At 41.1% G+C, this 25,068-nt stretch overlaps 3 protein-coding genes across 3 annotated transcripts; all 3 read right to left on the minus strand.

Annotated features, from left to right (window-relative positions):
- Window positions 1–324: 324 nt before the first annotated feature.
- Window positions 325–2,437, minus strand: foxc1a (forkhead box C1a). The gene has a single exon (XM_067253376.1). The coding sequence runs from the start codon at window positions 2,215–2,217 to the stop codon at window positions 799–801; it is 1,419 nt and encodes a 472-aa protein (XP_067109477.1). The 5' UTR covers window positions 2,218–2,437; the 3' UTR covers window positions 325–798.
- A 5,800-nt stretch (window positions 2,438–8,237) lies between these two features.
- Window positions 8,238–11,198, minus strand: foxf2a (forkhead box F2a). The gene is made up of 2 exons (XM_067253609.1): window positions 10,004–11,198; window positions 8,238–9,029 (listed from the first exon to the last, which is right to left on the minus strand). The coding sequence occupies exons 1-2, from the start codon at window positions 10,959–10,961 to the stop codon at window positions 8,857–8,859; spliced, it is 1,131 nt and encodes a 376-aa protein (XP_067109710.1). The 5' UTR covers window positions 10,962–11,198; the 3' UTR covers window positions 8,238–8,856.
- A 2,490-nt stretch (window positions 11,199–13,688) lies between these two features.
- On the minus strand, window positions 13,689–15,277 carry foxq1a (forkhead box Q1a). The gene has a single exon (XM_067253514.1). It carries the CDS (start codon window positions 15,080–15,082, stop codon window positions 14,201–14,203), a length of 882 nt encoding a protein of 293 aa, XP_067109615.1. The 5' UTR covers window positions 15,083–15,277; the 3' UTR covers window positions 13,689–14,200.
- Between the last annotated feature and the right edge of the window lie 9,791 nt (window positions 15,278–25,068).

Here is a 25,068-nt window from a genome sequence, read left to right on the forward strand (position 1 = left end):
TGTATTTGTATTTATAACTAATGACACAGCATTGTACTTTAAAGCCTTGCTTTGCGGATATCAACTATACCTTTTCAGACCATAATGCCACTCAACGGGAAGCCTAATACCACACTAGGTGCCACATAATACAGACTACATGCCTATTTCCAGGATTAAGAAAGGCGTAAATATAATACATGTACCTGCTATTTTTGAGAACACTGTTTGACCTTTTATTTTAGAAAGTGTATGGCCACTGCCAGCGAGCTGACTTAAAGAAAGTTAGGCTCCAAATGTATTTTTAGGAAAGCCTATAAGCTTGCTCTATAAGAAATCAGGCGTCGCTATAACTCACATTAAATGACAATTTATTAAACAAACAATTCAATTCCTTCAGAATACTTTTCAACAAAAGGAGAAACTTTGAAAGAGTACGGAGATATACAAGTTCCGTTTTTTCTTTATAATGGAACATTTTTCGGTCAATTAAGGCAATTCAATTTAGAAACACTTTTTTGGTGTTTGGTCCATAATATCCGGCTACAGTTTAGAAATAAATTACTATATGCAATTTACACTTCATACTATGTCCATGAAAAACTGACATATCCTTAACACATTTTAACATATAAAGTCACAAAAGCGAGGTGAGACTTACGTGTTATTTGCAGTAACACTGTTCTTTACAAACCAAGTTAAGTCTTTTTTCTGTCTTTTGTTTGCGTTCTGATTCGTTTTAGTCCATCTTGGGGTCAGGAGGGTAAGCGTCTCACGGGATTGATTGAAAATGTAAAACACAAGAAAAACATACTTTGGTCAGAACTTGCTGCAGTCATAAACGAAAGCTCCCGAAGTGCGGTAGATGGATTGGCTCGGAGGGAAGGACATTTGACAGCTGTTATTTCCGTTCACTGGAGAATTATTCAAGCCAATTCTTTGAGATTCGAACATCTCTCTCATGGAGTGGAAGTTCTGCTGCTGTGCTGGATAAGTTGCGCCAAGATGTCCCAGGTCCCCGGCCTGGTTCAGGTACCATGAAGGAAGCCGCCCTTGGTGGGGGTGATGGCTCTCTTGCCCAGAGTTAGGATTACCGTGGGTCAGTGAGGAGGAGGTGGTGGTGATAGAGTAATCAGGCAATGTTTCGTCCACGGTGGTACTCGGGGCCAGATGGCTAGATCTATCCCCTGCGTATAAACTCATAGCTTGCATATTGCAATGGTAGGTCGCATTCGAGGTAGTGGATATTGAGTTTTGGTTACAGGGTGAGCTGTAGACTGACGTCTGGTTCGGTGAATAGTTCAGGGACAAAGACGGTGTTATACCTGTCCTGGAGGAGGCGATTAGGGTAGGAGCGAGCTCAGTGGCTCCTTGTGGAGACCCCCGGAGGGAAGTCATGATGTTGTCCACGCTGAAGCCCTGTGTCGGGGCCTGGCCATGGTGGTGGTGCTCAGAGTTCTCCATGCCAATGGACCTGTTGGACGGTATACTGTGAGGACTACCACTGGACATGCTACTGCTGCTGTCCGGGCTCTCTATTTTGGGCACGGTGCTCAGAGAGGGCGAAGCGGCCTGTGGGGGTGTCGTGTTGCCGTTCTCGGTCTTAATATCCTGGATTCTCACAGGTTGGGAGCCCTGCACTGGCTGCTCCTGGTCTCGGCCCTGTTGCCTGGACGGCGTCTCCTTTAACTGCCGATCCTCCTTGTCTTTCATTGCATCCTTCTTTTTGAATCGTCGTCTCCTCCTCAAGAAGCTCCCGTTTTCGAACATGTTATATGAGTCGGGGTCCAGGGTCCAATAGCTACCCTTACCAGGCTTTTTATCATCACGAGGCACTTTGACAAAACACTCGTTCAGAGAGAGGTTATGTCTGATGCTATTTTGCCAGCCCTGCTTGTTGTCTCGATAGAATGGAAATCTCTCCATGATGAACTGATAAATCCCATTTAGGGTCACCTTCTTGTCAGGTGAGTTCTGGATAGCCATGGTTATGAGTGCAATGTAACTGTAAGGTGGTTTTACCATATCCTTCGGCTGAGGTTGAGGAGTATACGGTCCATAGGCGCGTGCCATGCTGGCAGGGTATTGGTCATGGGCCGCGTGAGAGTACATACTCATTGGGGCTGGCATACTGGTGTATCCTCCACCGGCGGCGGCCCGGTAGTAGCTCTGGTCGCTACTAATGTAAGGCACGACGCCCAGTGAGTTCGGACTAGAGACAGAATAGCGCGCTTGCATGTTTTCTCCCCGCTTTTCTCCACTGCTTCCGAATTTCCCAAAATATGCAGCCAAAGAGCTCCACGTTCCTTCTGTAGGGTAAGGCGTTCAGACCAAAATTGCTGTCCTGTGACTAGAAAATTGTTCATAAAAGGAAGACGTAGTGCAAAGACGTAATCGTGTTTAAGCCGTTTCCATCTCTCTGTGCTAAAGCGCACATTTACAAACTTCTGAACTTTGGGCATCCGTCACTACAGAGGACTTTTGCGCAGTTAAATTCTTTCCTCCTTTTTGCTTCCTGTAGCTCCTCCCATAGAGAAGCCGTCCAATTGGAGGCCAGGTCGCACAGACTGAGCTGCACTGGAGCTCGCTCTTGGCCACACACAAGGCTTCAGAAAAAGGAGAGGAGGTGTCGGTAACTGCCAGCCCACTCCAGTCAAGACATACGACTTTAGTTGAGAGCGCTATGTTGCTCACTTATACAATCAGATCAAGGCCTATGTTGTGGCAAAATAATTTATCAAAATCTGAGTTAATTGATATGCAAAATATCACTGAATATGTGAAACGACTGTCATATTATAGGTACGGCAATATATTTAATGGTCTTCATTTTGAAGGCACCCGTTGTATATATTTTTTTATTCCAGAGTGATCTGCATTATTTAAAAAAAATGGTAAAGTCGACTACAAAGCTTCTAAATGGCATATGGTCAATCATGCATTAAAACGAGCGAGAAAAACAAAAGGAAAAAGTCACTCGTCCATCACCATGATCCGTCCTCCACATCTGAGTTTAAATAAGCAATAAACCGGGATGGGGGGTAATACTCCTTCCAGTTTGCTTCCTGCAGTTTAGCGTCTTGATGTAAAGCTTTATTAACGCTGGCTGTTAGTTAAAAAGCTCAATCAACACCAAGGACGGATCAAAGGGCAGTCGAGAGCTACTCACCCCGTGCAGTAGGTTGTAGGCTACTAGCGATCTCATTACTGCGGAATTAGTCTAGTTAAGGGAGAGAAAGGGTAAAGGTGTGAAAGTTTGCTCTATTTTAAAAAGCAGATTAAAAGCCGTAGTACCAAATGGAGTGAGTCCCCCAGCATGTGTCAACCTGATTCAGAAGGTTTCAATGCGCCATGGCCCAGGCTCAATTAGGTATATTCACCATAACATTATTTTCCACCAAACAAACTACCATACGCTACAGGACAATCTTTTCGCGTAATACCATACTGATCAACATGGAATAGTTATAAAGTGCATGGTAACCTTTCGCTGAAAATATCTACTTCACACTGTGTGGGCTACTCAACTAGCTAAACCTTTGTGTGAATGAAAAGCTGTAACCTAGCTATTGCTGCTCTTTGCTTCTTAACGAACATCTCGATTATTACATGATAAGTACATGACCCGTTTGGGAAAAGATGTAGGCTACTGATTGAACCCTTTACAGCGTGTCAACAATATTTATGTTTGTTAACTAAGCACATAATAAACATAATATTGTTTCATCATATATTTATATATAGGCCATTTTAACATGTAATATAGTTTCACATTCATTAGCTATAGCCTAGGCCAATTCTAAATTACAATCCAGTATTTTTTTTTATTACAAAGTTATTATTTGTATATATTTCTATTTATGCAGATAATCCGTTTCTGATTAAACAATAAAAAGTATTAGGCCTATATGGCTATAGCTATCTAATGGCCTACATATGCATGCTTTCATTTTAGTGCATTTTGTGCAATGCATCAAAACTGTACGGTAATTATTTCGAGATAAAAAGAGTCGAGTTTATTGTATTTTGCAAAGGTATAATCATATATAAAGGTAGAAAACAGACACATTCATGGCAATGTTAATAGTCTTTGCTAGGCGAAGTTCACTTTATCGTTATAATCCTTCACAGGTCGCGTTGATTAAATGGCCGTACTGGCCCGGTGCTCCGCCGGGTTTTCCTTACATGGACCCGGGCATGAACTTTTTCCACTGCCCCGGGATGTTTATACAATTCACAACGTGCCTTACACTTAACCCCATCCTCTGCCCACCCAGTTCTCTATTTATCAATTAAACTTTATTACTATCAGTAGTTTTAGGCCTGTACAATTTGATTGTAAAGCAACAACCTCGGGCCTATTCACGTACGATGAATAATAAGGCATTCTTACAATTAATAATAGCCTAAGACATGTTATTATATAATATTTATATACAGTACGTGACTATAATCATTGGTGAGAAAATTGGTGTAATCATACTGTGTTCAATGCATATCAGAAACCGTATTCGAACAATGGGTGTCAATTCCAATTAATTCAAGGCCAAAATGCTTACTTTGATATCTATAGCCTAATTGTGTAGTCTGTAAACCTACATCATGGACTATATCTTAACAGTAAAACGTTTGGTCAATAAGCCATTATCTGTTTATTTGGAGTCTTAAGTGAGACAAAAAGTAGGTATCGCGATTGTTTTTTTTTTTTACAGCATTAGCCTAATTATTTGGATCAACAGAGCCCACAGACTATCGTGTTTTGTACACTGGGTTTGTTTGATCCATCTTTAAATAGTGTCCAAAAAAGTAGGACAGGTAGCCTAAATGAGAATACTCTTAATATTAACCCTAACCCTAATCCATTGTCCTTAAATAAATCTACTTATTGTCAACGCTGAAAAGCACCTATTTGTGGAATAAAATGAAATAAAGTATTGAAACGTTAATCAGGGATAATTGAGTAAATTACTAGTTAAAAGAGTAAAACATTCGAATGCACAGTAAACAGGGTAATGCCAATGCGATGAAAACAATGCCAGAGGAAGGAGAGAATGAGAAAGCGAGAAAGCGAGAGAGAGAGAGAGAGAGAGAGAGAGAGAGAGAGAGAGAGAGAGAGAGAGAGAGAGAGAGAGAGAGAGAGAGAGAGAGAGAGAGAGAGAGAGAGAGCGTACACATTGGGTTAGTAAATTTCTCATGAGAGCGCTTGTACTGCCACTGGAGATGAACCTACAGTCGGGTCATTTGTGTGAGTTCTTGGCTCCCTCTTGTGAGTCATGTGAAGCGCTGGGCTGGGCTGTTCTGTCTCCTCGTTATTTGGAGTTATGCATTGTCATGTGGCCACTTGAAATAATAATAATCATTATAATAATAATAAATATTAATTTTTTCTATTCACTTTACATATGAAAAATCGACCCATTCAGTCCATGATTGGTGTGATTTCTGTTTTTGTGTGGATCTGCATTAGTGTGCTTGGGAACACTGTCTTATTGGAAGGACACTGCTTCCTCCATGTGTTCAATACCAGTACTACAACATAGAACTGTGAAGAATGTGTATAGTGTAACTTACAATGGGGATGGAATTAAATCAATGCTACAGTTGAATTTTTGATTATACAAACAACCTACTCCGACTTTTGTCTCGCGGTGTTCCTGTCATTCCTGCCAACAGTACTGTTTCAAAATGGAGGCGAAGCCAGGTAACAGTAGGCCTCACCATGAGCTAGCCGTGAAGGGAAAATGGACAATAGTTTTCTAACAACTGTACCACTACAAGTCTTTCAATATAAGCATACAAAATGTGCATCCGACAAAGATGAATGATCTTTCTATGGGCCGGTGTTTGAAGAAGGCTTCCTCAATGTGACTGAAGCATTGAAGAGGCCCAGACATTCAACTCCCAATCCATCAACCTTGTAATTATGCCAGCGCACAATTTCGTTTTCATTTCACTAATGAACCTTGATGAATGATTTATGGTTTATGACCTGATGGTTTCAATGTTTCCACTGCAAGAGTTTTCATCAGCTATAATGAGGAAGACCTTTTCAATCAAGAGTCTGCCTTGCAAACATCAAGAAACCCAACCCAGTGTGTGGATATATTTTTGTTGTCTTTGAATGTACGTATGGACAGTCACTAAACTGTAACTGTTTACATGGCAGATGTGTGTGGAGTATCATGTTCAACAGCAGCAGCAAATATGATCTCTGTTCCAGTCATACTCATAATTTGGCTCTCACACCATGTGTACACAAAATCATCAAATTCTGACAGGTGAGGCTTTAAAGTTCCTCCTAGGCATCATTAGTAGCCTACTCTCTATGTAGAGTACAAGAATCACAGATTAATTGGGAAAGCTGAAATGGCCACCATACACATCATGGTTTGCTTAATAAAGAAGGTTTTTTAGATGTGCATGTGCTATCCTATAAATGCCTTCTTGGTGCAAATAGAATAACCAAGGGAATCAATTTGATGGGATACGTTTTTTAAATCTGTGAACGGTCGTTTTACATTGCATGCGGTCAATAGTGAGTCAGACTCTGCAAAGGATCTATTCCTGATATGAATCATAGAACCGAGGGCAGTGTCTGACATAGAATAACATCCACACACCTGATGTAATCCAAACTGTCACAGCTTAAAGTCACAATATGGTCAATGTCAAGTGTCTGATAGAGCTTCCACATGGGTTCGGACAGTATTTGACATGGTCCATGACTGTTACACCTTCTACTCACAATTAGACCATGGTCATGTAGTGAAGTTGTTGATTATCTACCATCAGTATATGATTAACATACATCAGTACTGCTGCAGATGTAGTCAATAGTTTTCAGCATACATCTTTATCTTATCCTGTATTTTACTACATAGACAGGGTCTGTGATTTATGTAGCATTTGTTTACGTTTAATCATGATGTCTCTACGACATGACAATCTCTCGTCAAGTCTCTACTATTCAGTACTATTTTGCATATTGCATAAGTAATACATTGGTTTTATATTTCGATGTATAGAGCTCAGTCTTTTACTTGAATGTGAAACTACAAAAAGTATGTTATTTTTGCATCAATCTCAACCAGACATTCCTACTCGGAGTTCTAACGTGTAGTGTTAATGACTTGAATGACTTTGATTAGATAACAATATGTGCGTCTACAGTGGTCAGATTGCTATGAATTGGCCAGTGCAGACTTAGCAACAGATCTCTTGAGAATCACTCATTCTCACGCAGCTTACTATAAACATCTGTCGACACTTTTGGCCAAAAAGTATGATGTTTAGGTTTTGAAACTGGCTTCAGATGATGAAAGACGTCTTTTCAACATTTCATTTTTCTTGTGGTTTTCTTTGCATTCTGTCATCTGCTGGTGATGATGAATGCTCAATTACAAATGCACTCTGTGGTTTCCTCTCATTAGCTGCATGTCCTTACATTATTATGACTTTTAAAAACTTTGATTTACAAACACGGTACAGTATTTTATTACAGAAGATTAATAGTCTTTTGATTCCTATCCAAATCCACTACACAGATACATGCACTTTATGATTTAAAAATCCAAACATTTGTGTAAACTGTGAACCATTTCTATATTTTGTGGATAGAGGTAAAATACCTTGTAAACTGGTCCTCTGTGTGTTCGCAAATGTTTAGATTTTTTATGCAATTACAGATAACAATACAGATTCTATCATGTATTGAAGCTGGTTGCCTTCACTTCAAGAACCCTGAGATCACCATGATCAGTCATGGACAAGAAATGCCTGGGAATGTAGGTGCACAAGAATGAAAGTGCCACTAGGTGGCGACCTGGTTACACTTTTGGATTATACCATCACTTTGAAGCCTTGTCGCCTACACTCCTAAACCTTTGATAATAATATCATTGATTACCTTACTTCCTTCATTCATTTGCATATATATTTTCTTCATGTTGCAATGACATTGGTTTTGCAGCAATGTTCAGTTAACTTGTGTAATTAAGATGTCATTGGTAGTTCGTGTTTTGTAGTTTTTTTTTTACAGTTCCTGGTAGCTGAGATATGGTTACTTTGCACTGTGGATGGTACATGCAGAACGCTCCTGGTTCTGGATCTTCTGCTGTACTTTTATGTGCACAATTTGTATGTTGCTTTGGATAATAGCTAAAACAGTTCAATGTAATGTCAGGAATCTGTCAAAAAGCTTTACACAAACCGTAATCAGTCTAGATTTGAATTATTCACCATGGATATATGTTCAATAATTGCTATCAGGAACAGATGGATGATATATTTTAATATGAATTTAATAAATTGTAAGCTTTATTGTTGCTCATAAATTACCTAAATACAGTGTCAACATTAACCAGTTATTTCAACTCCAAAACTGTTCAACAGTTGCCATAGGCTAATAACAATAATAATAATAATTGTATTCTGGTCAGGAAACATGCATTTCTAATAAACTGACATTGTCCAAACTGTTTAAAATAAAACTCTTTATTGACTCACTGTTGGCTACAGCAACAGAAAACTATTGGGGACAAGAATAAGTGCATAGTTATAGGAATAAGGCAGAGAGACTGTGCTTCTGTTGGTAAACGTGATTGAATATTGCAGATTGTCTATGTTGATAACTTGGACAAACACTAACATGGTGTAATAAGCAAGGTATTTAAAAATAGATTGACTTGAGACTATAGTATTCTCATATTCAGCCAGGAGCTCTTCAAAGGGTGAAAAAGGTCATTCAAAATTCCAAACTGGTAATAAAAAAAATCAATTTCAGGTTGATAGTTTGGCAGGGTGTAAAAGTTGGATCATTGTAGAAAAGTTTTTTTTTTCATCGCATTTGTAGATTAAATGCTCCAAGATGGTTTGATGTCAAATGACACATGGCTTGACGTCTTGGTAAACGCTCTGGTGATGGTGCTGCAGCTGGTGGTAGTAGGATCCACTCGTGCTCGGGTGAAGCGAGGAGATCCCATTTAAGTTCAAAACAAAATCTTTCCTGTCACACACAGGTGATGAGTGGCTTGAGTACCGAGACAGTCCCACTACAAAACGAATGAGACAAAAAATTGAAAATAAAATGAGCAGTCAGTAAGTTACAGTATTAATGTATCACATACGTTTGGAAAATATATATTGGTTGAATATTTACATAGCCATCTCAAGGTGGAATATCCCATTCCATACCTTTGTTTTCTTCCAAAAGACGTATTAATTTAGATAACTAAATGACTTGTTTGAGAGAAATAATATGTTTCTTGCACATCACAATGCTATAGAAAAACAAACGGAATACAAATATTTGCGGATCTGTCTAACAAAAAACATAATTTCTGATGCAAATTATGCATGTATATTCTATATTACAGAAGGTCTGAATTACTCAATTACTTTTGTACAATAGGCTAAATGCCTTTACATTGAAATGTCCAGAATAGGCTTGATGCAAATTGTTTGGATTGTGTAAGATACCATGTAGGCCTTATGAATTGATGGCCACATGGACAACACTGTCATCCTGCAAGACTGAGAATCAAAGAAGGCCCAAACACAATCTCAACGCAGCATGTTTAAATTGTATTACTACTACTTTCATGGAAAATAAATATTGTACATAATACAATAAATAGGCCTACTTGTATGTTTACATGACAGTTGTTATATTGAAGTGGGTTATGAACGACCCAGATCACATTGACCACTAGATAGTGAAACTATTTGAGTCTTTTTCTAAATATTGCCCATGTGTGAGGCGTTGGTGTTAATTGGCTTTCTCCATATTAATTTTAAATCTAGGAAATGTTGCCTATAATTATATTATTTATGTTGAATAATATAATTTAACTTAAATTTTAACTTAACTTTAATTTAAACCTATAACTCGTTTTTTTTTTTTTTACTTTTGAATCACAGTTAAATGTAATTGGGCCTTCTAAAAATGCTGTGTGCATTTTCTCTGATACGTTCATTTGACATCATGCTTTTAAACATTTTCAACATAATGTCTAATATAGCTTACCAGACATATCCGCTGAATCTCTCCCATTGTGATGGAGATAGCTCTGTTCCAAGGAATATGGGGTCATGCTCGAGTGCAACGCTGAGGGTGTGGGACTGTTCGAGGCCAGAGATTGTTGCTTGATGTATGAAGATACACCTGGGGATGTCCAGTGTGATGGGGCACTCGCGTAAGGAGACTGACAGTCCAAGGTCCCCACCATCGACGAAGAGGAGTGCAAAGGGCTACTGCCGCTATCGGGGCAGTAGTCGTTAGGTTGCACCTGACAACCTGCCATATAGGACGAGCCTGGGCCAGGTGACATGTGTGAGACATGATGCCCTCCATTTAGCCCTTCAAAACTCCCTGGCACTGTACTGGCCATCAAATCCAAATTGTAGGTGTTGGCATGACACGCCAAAGAGGCGGAGGGCGATTGGAAATCAAAATTCTGGGGAAGTATTGAGGCACCAAATCCTATGCCATTCATCATCCGATACATAGGTTTTAGAGCCTGGCACTTCCTGCGAAATCCTCGGGGTCTGCGTCGGAAAGAGCCTTCCTCGAACATAAACTCACTACCCGGGTCAATGGTCCAGTAATGACCCTTTCCTGGTCTACCAAGGCCCTTTGGCAATTTAATAAAACACTCATTTAGAGACAAGTTGTGGCGGACAGAGTTTTTCCATCCCTGGTAGGATCCTCTGAAGAACGGAAAACGGGCCTGAAGGAACTGATAAATTTCACTCAGAGTTAGCCTCTTGGTCGGAGAACTTTGAATTGCCATCACAATTAGAGCGATGTATGAATAAGGCGGCTTCTCGGGTCGCCTCAAGCCCGAGTTTCCCTTTTTTCCTTTGGTGGACGCATTTGCCGTGTTTTCCATCAGTGGCTGTGAGCTGACCAAAGCAGCATGCATCACACCAGTCGCTGGACTTGATGTCAGAGTATCCAGATGTTCAGAGCTCTCCGTCGTCATGTTTGCCCCCTGGTTAACGTAAGGACACAACTGATAGCCAAAGTGACCGTTGCCTTTGTTATTCAATCTTGGTTCAGTTATTCAGCATAACCCCTTGAAACGATATGAAAATATGTTTTCAAATGCGTTAATTGGAGAGGTCAGTGCTCCTTCGCGATTCACTGCGCGTTTATTGCTGTTACAATCAATACAACCAGCTGTGTATCGTGGCGGCCGCTGCTCCTCCTACATCTCTCTATGGCCATCGCTGATAATAATCCTTTAAGAAGGGAAACATAAAGCTCCTCGACTTTCTAGCGCATATCCCGTCGGCCAAACAAAACGCGACCACCTATCAATTCCTAAATCTCTCTCTGCCCCCTAAATCCCTCCAAGAAATCGCCAGGAACTTGAGACCCACCCCCTCCCGTTGCTGGCCCTAGCAGCCCCTATCCAGACATCATTCTGGAGGCAGAGCATTGCTCAGAGAAATAACAGAAATCTCCTCCCACCACTCACAGTTCTAAAACACGCCATATCGCCATTTATCAAGCCAACGCACTTAGACACTCATGTCAACACACCAAATGTTGAAGGAAATGGCTAAATGAACCCTCAAAACACGGCACACGTGCACTTGGATGCTTTACATTGATTAATGAGTTTAAAATGTGGGGTAAATGTGAGTCAGTATGTGTGTTTCTACAAATCATACAGCTTGTTTCCTCAAAAACATTTTTAAAGGCTATATTGTAAGAGAATATGTCCTAGCTTATAATTTGGTCTTTAATATCGTTTTACGTGACGAGAAAATTGTAACCTCTAGGCCGCCTTCTAGAATTCCTGTCGCTTTGGCGAGGTAAAGGCAACGTTGCCTAATTTGCAGTTCAAACAGAAGTCCGTAGATCTGTAGGAGACTGTTCGGGGAAGGACTATGACATTGGAAGCATGCTTTTTCCATCTGCCGTTGCCAGCATACCACACACAGCGCGAGTGTCAGTTTACCGCATTGAGTCTGGATCGTATCCCAGGAGAGCTGAATTAATTACAGTGAGGATCTATATTAGGTCCTAGAAATTAGGTCTCCGTTTTCCATATTTATTGTAGTGAAATTATAATCATGATGATTGTTGTTGTGTTGCAGGTCCATTTTTTTTGTTTGTGGTATAGGCCTTTTCGTTTGGATGCAGTTTGGCCTGCTTCAATAATGTTGGTCATGGGACAAAAGGCCCGAGGATAAACATTTATCATTTAAACTAAAAGCATGGTAGGCCTAGTTGACAGAAAGACAGCCTTAAATAATTTCATTTCAGGCTTTCCATTTCAAAACATGTAATTGTTGTTAAGTGTAATGTAATGGCATGCAGCTTTAAACTGGAAGCCTCATCAATAGCAACTCGTTTTCGAGACTATTACGTGTAGGCCCATCATTGGTGTTTATGAAGTGTCATACATACCTTATCTCGAAATTCTCATGAGTCCCAACACTTTCAAGGCCTATCTATTCAGTAAATCACTGAAGCTTAAACATATGTATAGGCCTAGCCTGCAAAAGAAAACATGTGCACTACAGGCATATTGTACTGTATTAAAGTCATTTTGAGGCAATGTATTTGAAGCAACGATTGTAAAACCATGAGGTAATTCCGTTAAACAAACAAGGATGTGAAGATAAAATCCTTTTTCAATATAACAACAAAGGTAAAGAACATAATCTCTTCAGAATTTCCGGCAACATCAAAACTATTAACCCCGCTGTGTCCAGGATGCACAGTTGTTGCAAAAGGAAATTGTGTTTTTAGTCACAAAGAATAGACTATAAGAAGGCTTTGAAAATGTTGAGCAGATCGTTAATGTAGCCTAATAATATCGTGGTAAAACGTGCTGTTTCTAAACTTCTAATGTTGAGGTCTGCCAATTTCCATTTTGTCTCCCCTGCTCATGTCTGACTCCAGAGGCGACGGCTATTTGTAGCAGCAGACAGAAAATATAAATACTGAATGGCTGTATCCGCTCACAGCGAGCCTCAGAGACACAGAAAATAAATAAAACTATGCTGTATTTCGCCCTCAAACAGCCAAGTATTTACACTGACTAATACACACTCATGATATTACATAATTACAACGTTACCATTACATTATTGTTATTGTTATGTATTGTTTTTATTTGTCAATATCAGTGGCGCTTGATTTGACTTTTTATTATAATAATTATGATGAGTTATTAAAGTAATATGAAGATTAGGCTTTCTGTGGATGCCTTTGGATATCACTGAATTATGTCATTCAGACCGCGAAATAATGTTGCTGTGGTAGGCCTATAGTCCAGCTCTCGTGCCAATTATTTTCCTTGATTTGTTCATTCTGATGCCTGTTTAGGGTTAATGTCATCACTTAGCCTGTGTCACTGATTCTTCATGGCCTAGGCTACTTGAATACTATGAATATGGCCATGTTGGCTTCAAGTTTCAATTCAGCTAATCCGTCGTTACATTTAATGTGACTCTTATGTAGTATCGAGGACAAATACAGAATTGGTCGTTTTATAAACCCAGTATTTGTTCCAAAAAATTATGCTAAATTGGGAATTTGTCAAGCAATTTACGACGGCAAAGAGAATTCCATGCACTTGAAGCTGTCAGAAAAGCGCGTCATTTTAAGGGACAAAAGTGAATATAGCTATTTTTTACATTCATTTAGCATGACAAAACACAATATGCCTACGAGTAGCTAATCAAAACACAAATTCAACGTTATATGGTTCTCTTTATTATAGTACAAAATATCAAATTTGTTTTTGACAATAAAAACATTTAAACAAACACCGACTTCAACACTTAAAGATATGCCAAAAGGAAAGTTGTAAACCAGCACATTTAAATGGTCAGTTGGTTGAAAATTCAATAACAACATAACAAGAGAAAACGATGTCGAAATTAAAATACAGAACAAACCAACATGTCATCGTTTAAAAGGAAATGACCAATAAACATTGAAGCATTGAAACAGGGCTAGCTCCTCGTCGTTACACCCAGTGGATGTTAGTTCCATGACAAGATCATTCCTATTGTATGAGTTATGTCTTAAATAACAAATCTAGTTATTCTAAATCAAGGCATTGCAAGAAAAGGCAAATGTTTATATACGTTGGCATGCTTGGTGCCCACACCCCTTAAGTTTATCACGATAACAAGTGATCAATTTTCATTGGATGGAACACATCAGGCCGTAAAGTTGCCGACAATGTTAAGGAAGGAATCATCTGATAAACTGCGTCTGATGTAGCCTAAATGTCTGATGTAAATCATTTTCTTGATGTCTCCCCTCAGAATATGCAGCACCACCATACACCCGTTGCACATGCGCAGCGTATGACTCCACATGGAACACCGGCTGGGAGTGTGGCAAACTGACAGGTGGAGTCAGATGCGGCATCATCCAACTTGTGAAACTTGGCCAGTTCAAGGCAGTGAAGGTGGAAGAATCATCCAAACACGCATCTCTCTTGAATGGCTTGCTGAGGATACTATCGATGGCAAAGGAGCTTGAAAATTTCACACTCGATGCAGTTTTGGAGACGGATGGAGACTCTGTGATATTTTGTGAGTCCTCGGGATGTTCAGAGACGTCTTCTAGACCTGTCTTTTTATTGATGCGCTTTCGTCTGCGTCGGAACACCCCATCAGCAAATGTGTACTCGCTGTGAGGATTGAGCATCCAATAATTGTCTTTTCCCCACGGCCTGGAAGGGTCCCGGAGCACTTTCAGAAAACAGTCGTTAAGTGATAAATTGTGCCTGACCGAGTTCCTCCAACCGGTGTAGGTGCCCCTAAAGAAAGGGAACTTTTTCATTAGGTAGTCATTTATCTCCGCCAGAGTCAGACGTCCCGAAGTGGAGTCACGTATAGCCATGGCAATTAGTGCAATGTAAGAGTATGGTGGCTTTGGTCTCCGTGTATATGGCTTGCTCTTGCTGTCAGCGCACGGAGTGGCAGGTGTCGGGCTTTGAGCTACGCAATCTCCATCTGATCCCAGCTCCTCCTCGCCCGACAGAGGAGAGCGCACACTGCCCTCGGCATCGCTACACAGTTCCAGAGATTTCATGTCGAAGTGACTTCCACAAAACACTTCCAGTTTCATGTTTTCGGTTACTTCTGCCAGTTGTATATCCAACTAAATCGGATGCCCAAGTAAAAGAGGCACGTCGTCAAAGAGTCAACGGTTTCGTCTGTATGTAAGTGTTAAAACGCCACCGTCAGATAAATCCCAGACACACCTAATGTTATCTCCGCGGTCATACCTTTAGGAGCAACAGATCTCGTCTCACCTTCTGGGTGTGTGTTGAGCACTTTATAGCAATTTCACCTCAGGAACAACCCAAGAGGGCGGGGTCAGATAATTTCGAGCGTTTAGCATGATAGGCTTCTGCTTCTGTTCATGAAACCTATAAATTTGTATATTTTACCAAGGACAATATTTAGGGTAATTTTGTGTTGTCTAACTCGTATTGGGAATCTCATTGTATTTATTAAACAAGCCGGTAAAAGTACATTCACAATATGGTATTTTTTGCCTCACCTGTGGAATTGGATCAGCCAATGAATGGAGTTCCTTCTGGAGATTTTTATTACCTGGGACAACCAGGTGGCGTACGTTTGCTTTGCATGGTTTTAGGTCGTACAATTGTTCTTTTGGAGAATCTTAAATGCTATATTCAAAATTGTGTGTGTCAGAATCTTAGTTGAATCATGCATTTGTTGTTTAATTAATCATTATGCTTGGATTAATATGTGGTAGAAACCTCAAACAATTAAGATTACAGCCTATTAATGTTATATTATCCCCCACCACCTGTATGACACTTGGATCTGTTTTGGTGTGTGAAGGTTCCATTCCATCACATGAAGCTCAGATGATATTAAGTGTGTACCTCCATGTCATACTCAAAGAACCATCTGCATGTCAAATAAGATCAATATAAATGACTCATTCTGCAGTCTTCAAAGCTGCTTCTGATTAGGATAACTGATCTTGTGCGACATTATGCATACAACATGTTTTTCTTTCCGTTTGCACACATTTCTTTGAACCATCGAAATTGGAACCATCTGAATATATCTTACAATGTACTATTCATGTGTTTTATATACTTTGTGCTGACTGGAAGAAAAACATTTGAAATGTTTATTCTTTGGGGGAGTTATGTTATTATCTATAGGGGAATTATTGGCAATTTATTCTCATGCTGTTGTGTCTAACATTTGAAGAGGGTAAAACTTCTGGATGTCAGGGCTACAAAGACAAAGTCAAAACAAATGGTCTGAAAGTAGCTTACAAAGTGTGATCACTTTCAAGAGCTCTCGAGTTTGCACATCAAAGCTCCTTGTTTTGGTGCAACTGGAAACGTGTTCATGCCAACCTGACAGCTCGCATAGAGATCAGGACTGTTGTTTGTGTGATTGTTAACTGGCAGCTAGTAGATACCTGCACAGTCTTGGTCCTGCCTGTTATTGTAAACCACGATAGAGCTTCTCTGACGACAAATGACTCATCTCTAAGGCATCTCCAATACATTTTGAAATCAACAGCTGGGAGTTTACAGACTTATAGAAACTGGGTTACAGACTTATAGAAACTGGGTATGGCTCAGGAAGTGTGAACTGTGGAACTGGTAAGAGGCCGTGGATCAGGAAACATTCTGGAAGATGGGCCATGAATCCAATTTTCAGCCTCTTTGCATTAAAATGATGGTTGTGTCTCTTTTAGCAAAAAAGAAAACCAAAGTGTTTGTTTTTTAAGAGTCAAGAAACACGCATCTGTCTCCCCGTGGCGTTGTTGGCGGTCTGTTACGTCCCTTAATCTGGGGAAGCCCACGATAAGGAGAAAAACACAGGTTGTGAAGTGTAAGCTTGTGTTGTTTACCATGACGCCAGGGCTGGACTGGGAGAAAAAAATGGCCCTGGCATTTTTGCTCAGATCGGCCCACCACAATCGGTCGGACACCACTGGAGCCTGTTAAGAGATGTGATTGGGCCAGCCCAGTGTCAGTATGGAAAATGAACCAATGGGCAGCTGTCCTTGCTTTATGGGCCGGTCGTTGGCCAATTTTAAGTTTATAAAAAAAAATAGACAAATACATGTATATATATATATATATATATATATATATATATTATATAAAGATTTATATATATATTAAATATCATATCGGCCCCAAGTGCATCGGCCCACCGGGCATTTGCCCGGTATGCTAGATTACCAGTCCAGGCCTGCATGACACTGAACCAAAATAAGTCCATCCACCTCAGCTGGTCAGGACAGGGGACAGGCAGGGTAGGAGCTATCCATGTGCAGGGCCTCCGACTGATAAAGGCTAATGGTATGACAGCAGCAATGATGAAGTGGCAGTTCATCAAGTGCCACAGGCCTCTTCCTCTAACCCCTTCGGAAGGGGACATGCTACTAAACAGGGCCGTGGAGCTGGTGCTTGAACAACTTTGTGCTTTCTCCCATGGCTAACGCCGGTAATGTCATTACCATTGAGCACCACACCTTTGCTCAGAATCCCTGCTATGTTTACTCCAGATGTATGTGAAACATTCTCCTCCCACACACATTGCTGGGTTCACCTGGCAGTCATGCTAAACATAATAGCCCATCCTTCTGTTGCTTTGGCACTTACACTCCTTGAGAACACCATGCCAGTACTTTTATGGGTCCTGAGTCTGAAAGTGACTTGTCTCGTTTTGCCTTAACGCTAAATCGGCAAGCGAAAACCATAAACGGTGGTCCGATATGTTGACAGCGTGAAGGTGCCACATGTTCATTCGCAGTCCAGGCACTGCAGCACTCTGTTTACGAGAGCTGTGAGTGCTGTGACGTGTGGGCAAGGAGTGGGTGTTTGTGTAGCAGACTCGAGTGCCATAATCTGTTTGTGCTGTCTGTGACACCCAATCCAGGGTGAAGTCACTGTTTTTACAGAGTTCTCTGTTGAGTATAGATTTCTGTAATCCAGTCCCACAATGACTGAGGCTCAAATGGCATGTATGCATTCTTGTAAGCACATGTAGCAACTTGTGTCTGTTGCCTGTGTGTGTCCATGTATACATCTAGAGCCTCTGAAATAGTAGCTAAGGGCTTTGGCAGGTAGGAAAACATGGGAGACCAGGTTAAAGTCCACATAGGTTTGCTGTCATTACATTTCACACAAGGATCCAAGAAGGTCAGATGATAGGCTGTGCTTGTAGAAGACCATCCAAGAGCGCCATTCAAATGAGGACTTTACCATAGACTGCATTTGTTTTTCGTCCACGTAAGCATAGTCTCAACTATTTCAATCCCAATGAGGTTTTACACAGGTTTTCATTTGAACCTTATGGTGATTGACAGCTGCTCCTTCTACCTCATTCCTCTTACCTAAATCAAGATTCGAGCAATGAGATTTATGAAGACATTAGATTACATTCAGCGCCTTGCCACAGGCCCTGCTGTAAATCAGATAAGGTCCTCTGGTTAATGAACACCCACATACACAAACACACACACACACACACATACGTGTTAACATACAGCACTGACAGGCACAACTCACTCGAAGTACACATTCAAACATTCACCATTTCCGGAATCCAATTCTCAAAATGATTAGATGTCTCACTTTTTAGTGGGCCCACACTGAACAGATTTTTTCCTAATGACAGAGCTTACTTACAGTTTACACATGCCTGTCCACAGTCAATGCATTTAAACTGTACATGCTTACCTAATACAAACAGTATGCATATATACATTGCATGTATAAAGTACATACTGTCCTGGCCTCAAAACCTCTGGCACAGAATGGAATTCCATAACGTGCTTTTATTTGCAGAAGAGTGAATTCTGAAACACTCTGAGTGGCTCTGTGAACGTCCCGAACTTCTCTCCATTGACAGCCGTAGCCAAATAAACAGCGGCTTGTGACTTGCAGCAGAACTGTAAGCCGACTGGGCACGGCTGCGAGTCCTGAGAGGAGTAGTCCCAGACATGTGCCCTCTAATTCCTTCCTTCTGCCTCTGTTTGTTTCCAAAGGAAAATGACTGTCAGTCATACCAAGAGGCCCAGACCCAAACAGCTCCCAGAACACTGAGCTGTTGTACACACCAGAGTGAGAGAAGACGAATGGATGGAGGTGAAGAGGTTTAGAATGGCTGTACAGGAGGAGTGAGAAGGAGAGAGACGCAAGGATCGGGCGGCTAGATTTGTCAAGGGAAATATTACATTTACAGATATGGTGGATTTTTCAAGGTTAACATCACAGACAGGTGCAAGGCTTTCAAAGTCCCAGACACAGTGATGTTTGCTTATTCTCTCATTCTTCTCCAACAAATGGACAGAACTGTATGTACTGTTCTGATGTCTTTGATTCTATATTGTTATGCACTGGTGGACTGATATGTTTGTTGAGGTATAACCTAATGGGATATGGTCAAACGACATCATGTTACTGTAAATAGGTTCTGAATCCCATGGCTCTACCTATTGTGCTGCAGATGATGTCTGGCCTGTGGGTTTAGTTTTATGTTTTTCTTGCAGTTTCCAAAACCATTCATAGAAAAATATACAGTGATGGTGTGGTTTGTGGAGTGGGCTCTGGCACTGGCAGACTAGGTTGTTCCAAGAGCACCAGCTGTCCTATGGGACATCACTATTGCCCTCCATTTGGGGGTAATCTCACCAAGGACATCAAGAGTGAGAATATGTTGAGCTGCATTTTCTGTAAAAACAAATATATATATATATATAATATAATAATACATCAACAAAAAGGGGAGTGTCACCACAGCACAGCCAGGGAAGCCAATGTCACTTCTGAAGTGAAAGACATCTTTGAAGTGTTGGAAGTATTTCAGTAATGTAAACTGTGGAGATGTACAGTCTAAAAATATCCTGTCCTCTAGAACTCTACCTGCCACAGAGAAACATCTACACATATAGCTCCTGGCCTGTCTCTTTGGCTCTAAGGTATCAAAAAGCATTTGCGTGCGATGGGCTGATCCTTTGGAGGTGTTTGGATGTCATGCTAAAGATGACATGGCTGAGACCATCAAGATCATGGAGGCACTCTGCTGAACAGGGATCAACTCAGAGGCTCAAAATAGACATGGGATTCCAAGACGATTCCAGACATTCCTTCGTGTTATTTGTGACAGGAGTGCATTTATCCCTCATTGTACAATACATTCCACCTTCACATATTTCGTCAGTCAATAATTACAGTGTTTTGACAGCTCTGTTTTCAAACCGCTTTACCGGTACTCAGTGCCCAACTAAGCTTTCTGTTTTTGCACAAACGTGTGTGCTGTTGGTATTAACAGCATGGCTTACAAAATACATTGTTTCTTAACAATGGGGTTCCACCTTCTAAGCCACACTTTGCTTTTGTAACCAGTTCTCTATCATATCAAAACATGTTCCATAAGGATATTGCAACGTAAAGACCTTTCCCCTTGCACCGACCAGAAAGCATCTCAAACATAAAAAGGGGGAATAGTGTTTAGAGTAATAGCAAAGTCAGTTTACGAGAGATCAATTGGCTTTACAGTGAAACAAGGTCAAGGGTTTTGAAGATGTGTAAACAAAACTCAAGTGATCTCATGCCCGCCGATAAGAAAAGTAGCAAGCAGGGTGGAGGAGCAGGTTCCCACTTGTTGCTGGCTTCAGAAGTTTCTATTTTGGTTTTGTGGTCTCTTTACCTCAGAGCAAAAGTACATGATCTGCCAAGCAGATGGGAGGCAAAAAATGTATCACAACTGACAATTAAAGTAGTAGGGAGATAAGGTTATCTACAGGTTAGATGTCAAAGAACATGGATCAGTATGTGCAGTTCTGGAAATGTAAGCAACCTCGAATTAAACGGTACTATGTGACTTGCCATCGATTTATTTCACAGACGCAGATCCCAGCAAAGCCTCACACAGTGCCGGGTCAAGACGTCAAGTACTAAACGATTGGAACAGCTCTGCTCTCGATGGAATGAACCCTGATAATTTACTGCTCTGTCAGACTGCAATTAAAAAGGAGTTCTCTCATGTCTTAACCCTGCCATCGGCTGTGATGGATGGGGCAGACAGACTGTTTCAAGAATAATATTGGAGGCCGAGTTGAACACTAGCAGAGCTGTAACATGGGGAATCTCATTACCACCTCTGCGGTTAACGTGGCATGGAAAGCATCGCTTGTTCTGGACTTTCTTACATTTGGATTTAGATCAAGAGGTTTAATGGCCACAGCACCAAATAGAAAGTCTTCACTGAGGTCTTTCCTAGTCAGGATCTTTAACATCACTTGGGGGGGGGCTGAATCTATACAATGAAAGTCAACAGGGACGGTAAGGATTGGAGGTGGGTAAAAGGGAGAGTGCACGCAGATATCAGTGATGCATTCAGTGACAGCCGAAGAGGGCACACAGTGATGTGTTTGTGGAGGTGAAAAGGTGACAAACATAAAAATACTCTCGACTGAGACAATAACATTCCTTGATGCCTTTTCACAGTTGTGTCCCGGAGGCCAATTAGTCTTTCAGCGCTTCCAAGTTCCAAGGCTCATCTGGTCTCATCCAGCCCGGCGCGAGAACAGGTCCTCCTGGGTTCGACCTGGAGGGAGCTAGGGCGCCAAGGAAGAAGGGGTGGGAGGTAACATATGGAGGGTGGGGGGGGGCACGGCGGTATGGAGGTTAGGCGGGGGGGATCTTGTGCAAACCCTCTGCGTGAGTACAGAATTTGGCTCTTCGCTCGTGTTTAGACAGAGGGAAGGCAAAGAGTGTGTGTGTGGGGGGGGGGGGGGGGGGGGGAGTGTGAACGGTGCCAAGAGAGCAGCGTTCGCACTCCCTAAGAACGAGAATGAGAGAAAGAGAAACGCTCGATAGGAAAAAAGGACTGGAAGTTCCTGAATGGGGTTAGCCTCACCGCGGTGTGGGCCGATAACAGACGGCCCCAGCGTGTGCTTCAGGGATCACTCTTCTCCGTCCTTCTCCCCCCTGGGTGCCTGGGTGGCGTGTGAGGGACCGGCGGAAAGAGAGAGACGGAGCTACATGAGCTGTTACTGACAGGCAGGCGCTACATTACTGGAGCAGCTGGCCTGGCGCTGTATCATGATGGGGGGAGAGGCCAGATAAACATCTTATTGTGGATAGGCACGCCAACCGCTAACGTCAAAGCTAGCTGGGATGGGAGGCTTATCCATGAAGCCAGAGTCGTAGAGTTGTGCCCCAATGTATTTGGGATTCACTGAAGGTTCTGAGAATGTATTTTCTGACATGATGAGGCAGGCTATATTTTCTGAGCACTCTGAAAGTGAGACTTTTTGTGGTTTGTGCAACTGCCAATTTACAGTACTGTACATGCACCCCATTCAGCAAGATTCCATGTCAAGCAGCATTATTTACAGTGAACACCCATCTTAAACCAGGATTTCTGTAGATGTGTCATCTGTTTCCCTTCCATTAAAAACTCACCACTCATCCGTTTAGATTTCATTAGATTAGCACCACTAAGGAAAAGCTTTAGGACTAAAAAAAAAAGCTCTAGAAGAGAAAAATTGATTTCAAGAATTTATGATGAATTGACCATCAACTTTAGGATACATTCAACATAGAAATGTATGTACTTAATTTGCTACAATTTTAAATAAATACCAAATATATTGTTAATATCCATTTAAATATTTGCTTATCCCACAGAGTATCACCCTCATCCATACCTTATTTAACGTGTTATAAACCACACTTCTGAAGTGCAATTGTAGTTACAAATAAAGTAACAACTCTAACGTTGTTGTTGTTACAGATGTACTATATGCACCAGATTTGTAGGTTAGCTTAACATAGAAGATGTTCTACAAGAATTCTTATGCAGTGCATCCGAGAACATCAACACCACGAATGTTGTTTTCAGTCTTTATTTTAATATATCATCTATATTGTCCCTCATAAATCCCTCTCTATGACGCACAGTGCAGTTTAAAGTGCAGTATATTGTTACATTTTGTTCTCTTAGAAAGTAATAAACATAACATCACATTTCAATGATTTCTAACCAGATGTAATTATACTTTTCCGGTCATAAATCCTGTGTTGCTACTAAAGAATGGCTCAATCTCTTCATGGAGTGGATCATTTCTTTTTAAAGACAGTTATCTGTCAGTCTACAGCATCTGAATTTTGAGAACATCAGGTTCATCTTCACCTGTAGGTAACCTTACTCTCTAATTACTTTAATTGACAGTCTGGATGTATTTTTTGCTGCTATCTGTTTGGAAGCCTGTGTTCCCAAGCCCTCAGGTGAAGAGACCACAGAACCTAAATAGAAACCAATCCGAGCATTAAACAGGCAGCAGCATGCTCCTCTCTCTGGCTTCTCTGTGCCATGTGTTGTGTGATGCCGTCAATTATCGCAATCGTGCTATTTATTCATGTGAGTGTGTTTGACCTGACCGTTCACAGAAGAGCTAGCTATTAGACGTACGCCTAGTTCCAATCTCGTTACGTTGTGTTGTCGCAAGAAAGCCCAACAATGACATAGTGGTGAGTTTTCCCTTTGCCATCTTGGATAAGCATGACTGTTGGGCTTGATTCATGTGATGGCAGTTTGGTGGCTGTATCCAGCGCCAGGCGAGGGCAGAGCCTATATAACAAAGGTGGCTTCTGGCTCGTGAACATGTTCATCCTCCACACATGTAGCATTCCCATCAATGTCACTGTCCTGGCAATCACAGAGATTAGTGTGAAGAAGTTGACCTGTGGTTAACCTTTTACTATCTGAGTTATTAACATTCATTTCCCTGTGCGGTGGCAAACACTATCTATTGTTCTAACATGCTGCAGATTTCAGAAGGGCTCTATGTTATCAAACTGTAGCTTAGGCCAAAATGACAGGAATGTGGTTGTGCCGTTTTTTTCACTATTTGCATTTTGATTCATGTCTAGGTGAACTCCCATCTCAATGCCATCATGTGGAGTCACAATGAGGAACTGACAAGCCACAGACAGCAATGGTAGGGGAGTGAATCTCCTGTCAGTGGTTTGAATTTTGTATATGTATTATACCTTTATTGTACAGGCAAGTCATTGAAAACAAATTGTTTACAATGGCAGTAAAGTGCTCAAAATCTGATTTTGTTTGTGTAACCCCATTAATCTGACTTGTCTCAACCACCTGGATCAAAGCCGTGGAATTCAAGAGCTTCATGTTACCTTGTCATATGACTTTGAAAGGTTTGACTTCTTAGATATTTGAGGTAATGTGGTATTTGGCATGTTTGATTTCATGGATACATTGGCAGTTTGCATTCAGTATCTGACTAATTAAACCAACCGATTCCTTTGAACATACTCGCCAATGCATTAGTCACGCATTTGCAACTTAGTGACTGTTAAGCTTAGGCTATTAATTTGTATGGTAAAGTTTTAGGTTAGTCACGCGAGAAGACAAAGCGTTAGTAGCAGACTAGCGCTATAATGATTTGAACAAAGGAGTAGTTCAAGGACAAAACTCCACACCTGGTTGTTCCCACTCATGGACACGAGCCAGCGTTCCTGGCCACCCCAGTTGGGATGCTTCTAAGTCCTTATCAAGCTGTCGCGTGAGGACACGGTCAGATGCCCTGTGCCCAAACATTTAAAACATGTTTTGTGAGTGAACGTGTGGGATCCAGATTACATCGTTGATACTGTAAAAAACGTTTGTTGATACAAATCTGGGGAGATACTGTCTGCGCTCGGGTAGAATAGCAAGTCTGAAAGAAACATAACACAGTGACCAGTGAAGGATCTCATGGCATACGGTGACTGAGTTATCCTGCACTCATAAATAAATGAACACTCAGTGTCAAGCCATAAATCCAAATTCACGCGACTTTCCGCACCTCTCCCTCTTTGAACGGACACGGTCTGTTTGTTTATATTTACAGGGTTTCTATAAAAACAGAGGTCTTGACCTCGACACCTTGCGTGTATTAGCCTGAGAAAATGACTATTTACAGTGAGGCTGTGAAAAAAAAGTATTTAAAAAGGTGTTAGCAGAGCTTAACCTGCCTCAGAAACGTTTGACTTTTTTTCGCCTTTAAAAGCTTTCAGCTTCGGGCCGCTT

This window comes from Osmerus mordax, chromosome 16 (assembly GCF_038355195.1).
Source record: "Osmerus mordax isolate fOsmMor3 chromosome 16, fOsmMor3.pri, whole genome shotgun sequence".
NCBI classification, from domain to species: Eukaryota; Metazoa; Chordata; class Actinopteri; order Osmeriformes; family Osmeridae; genus Osmerus; species Osmerus mordax.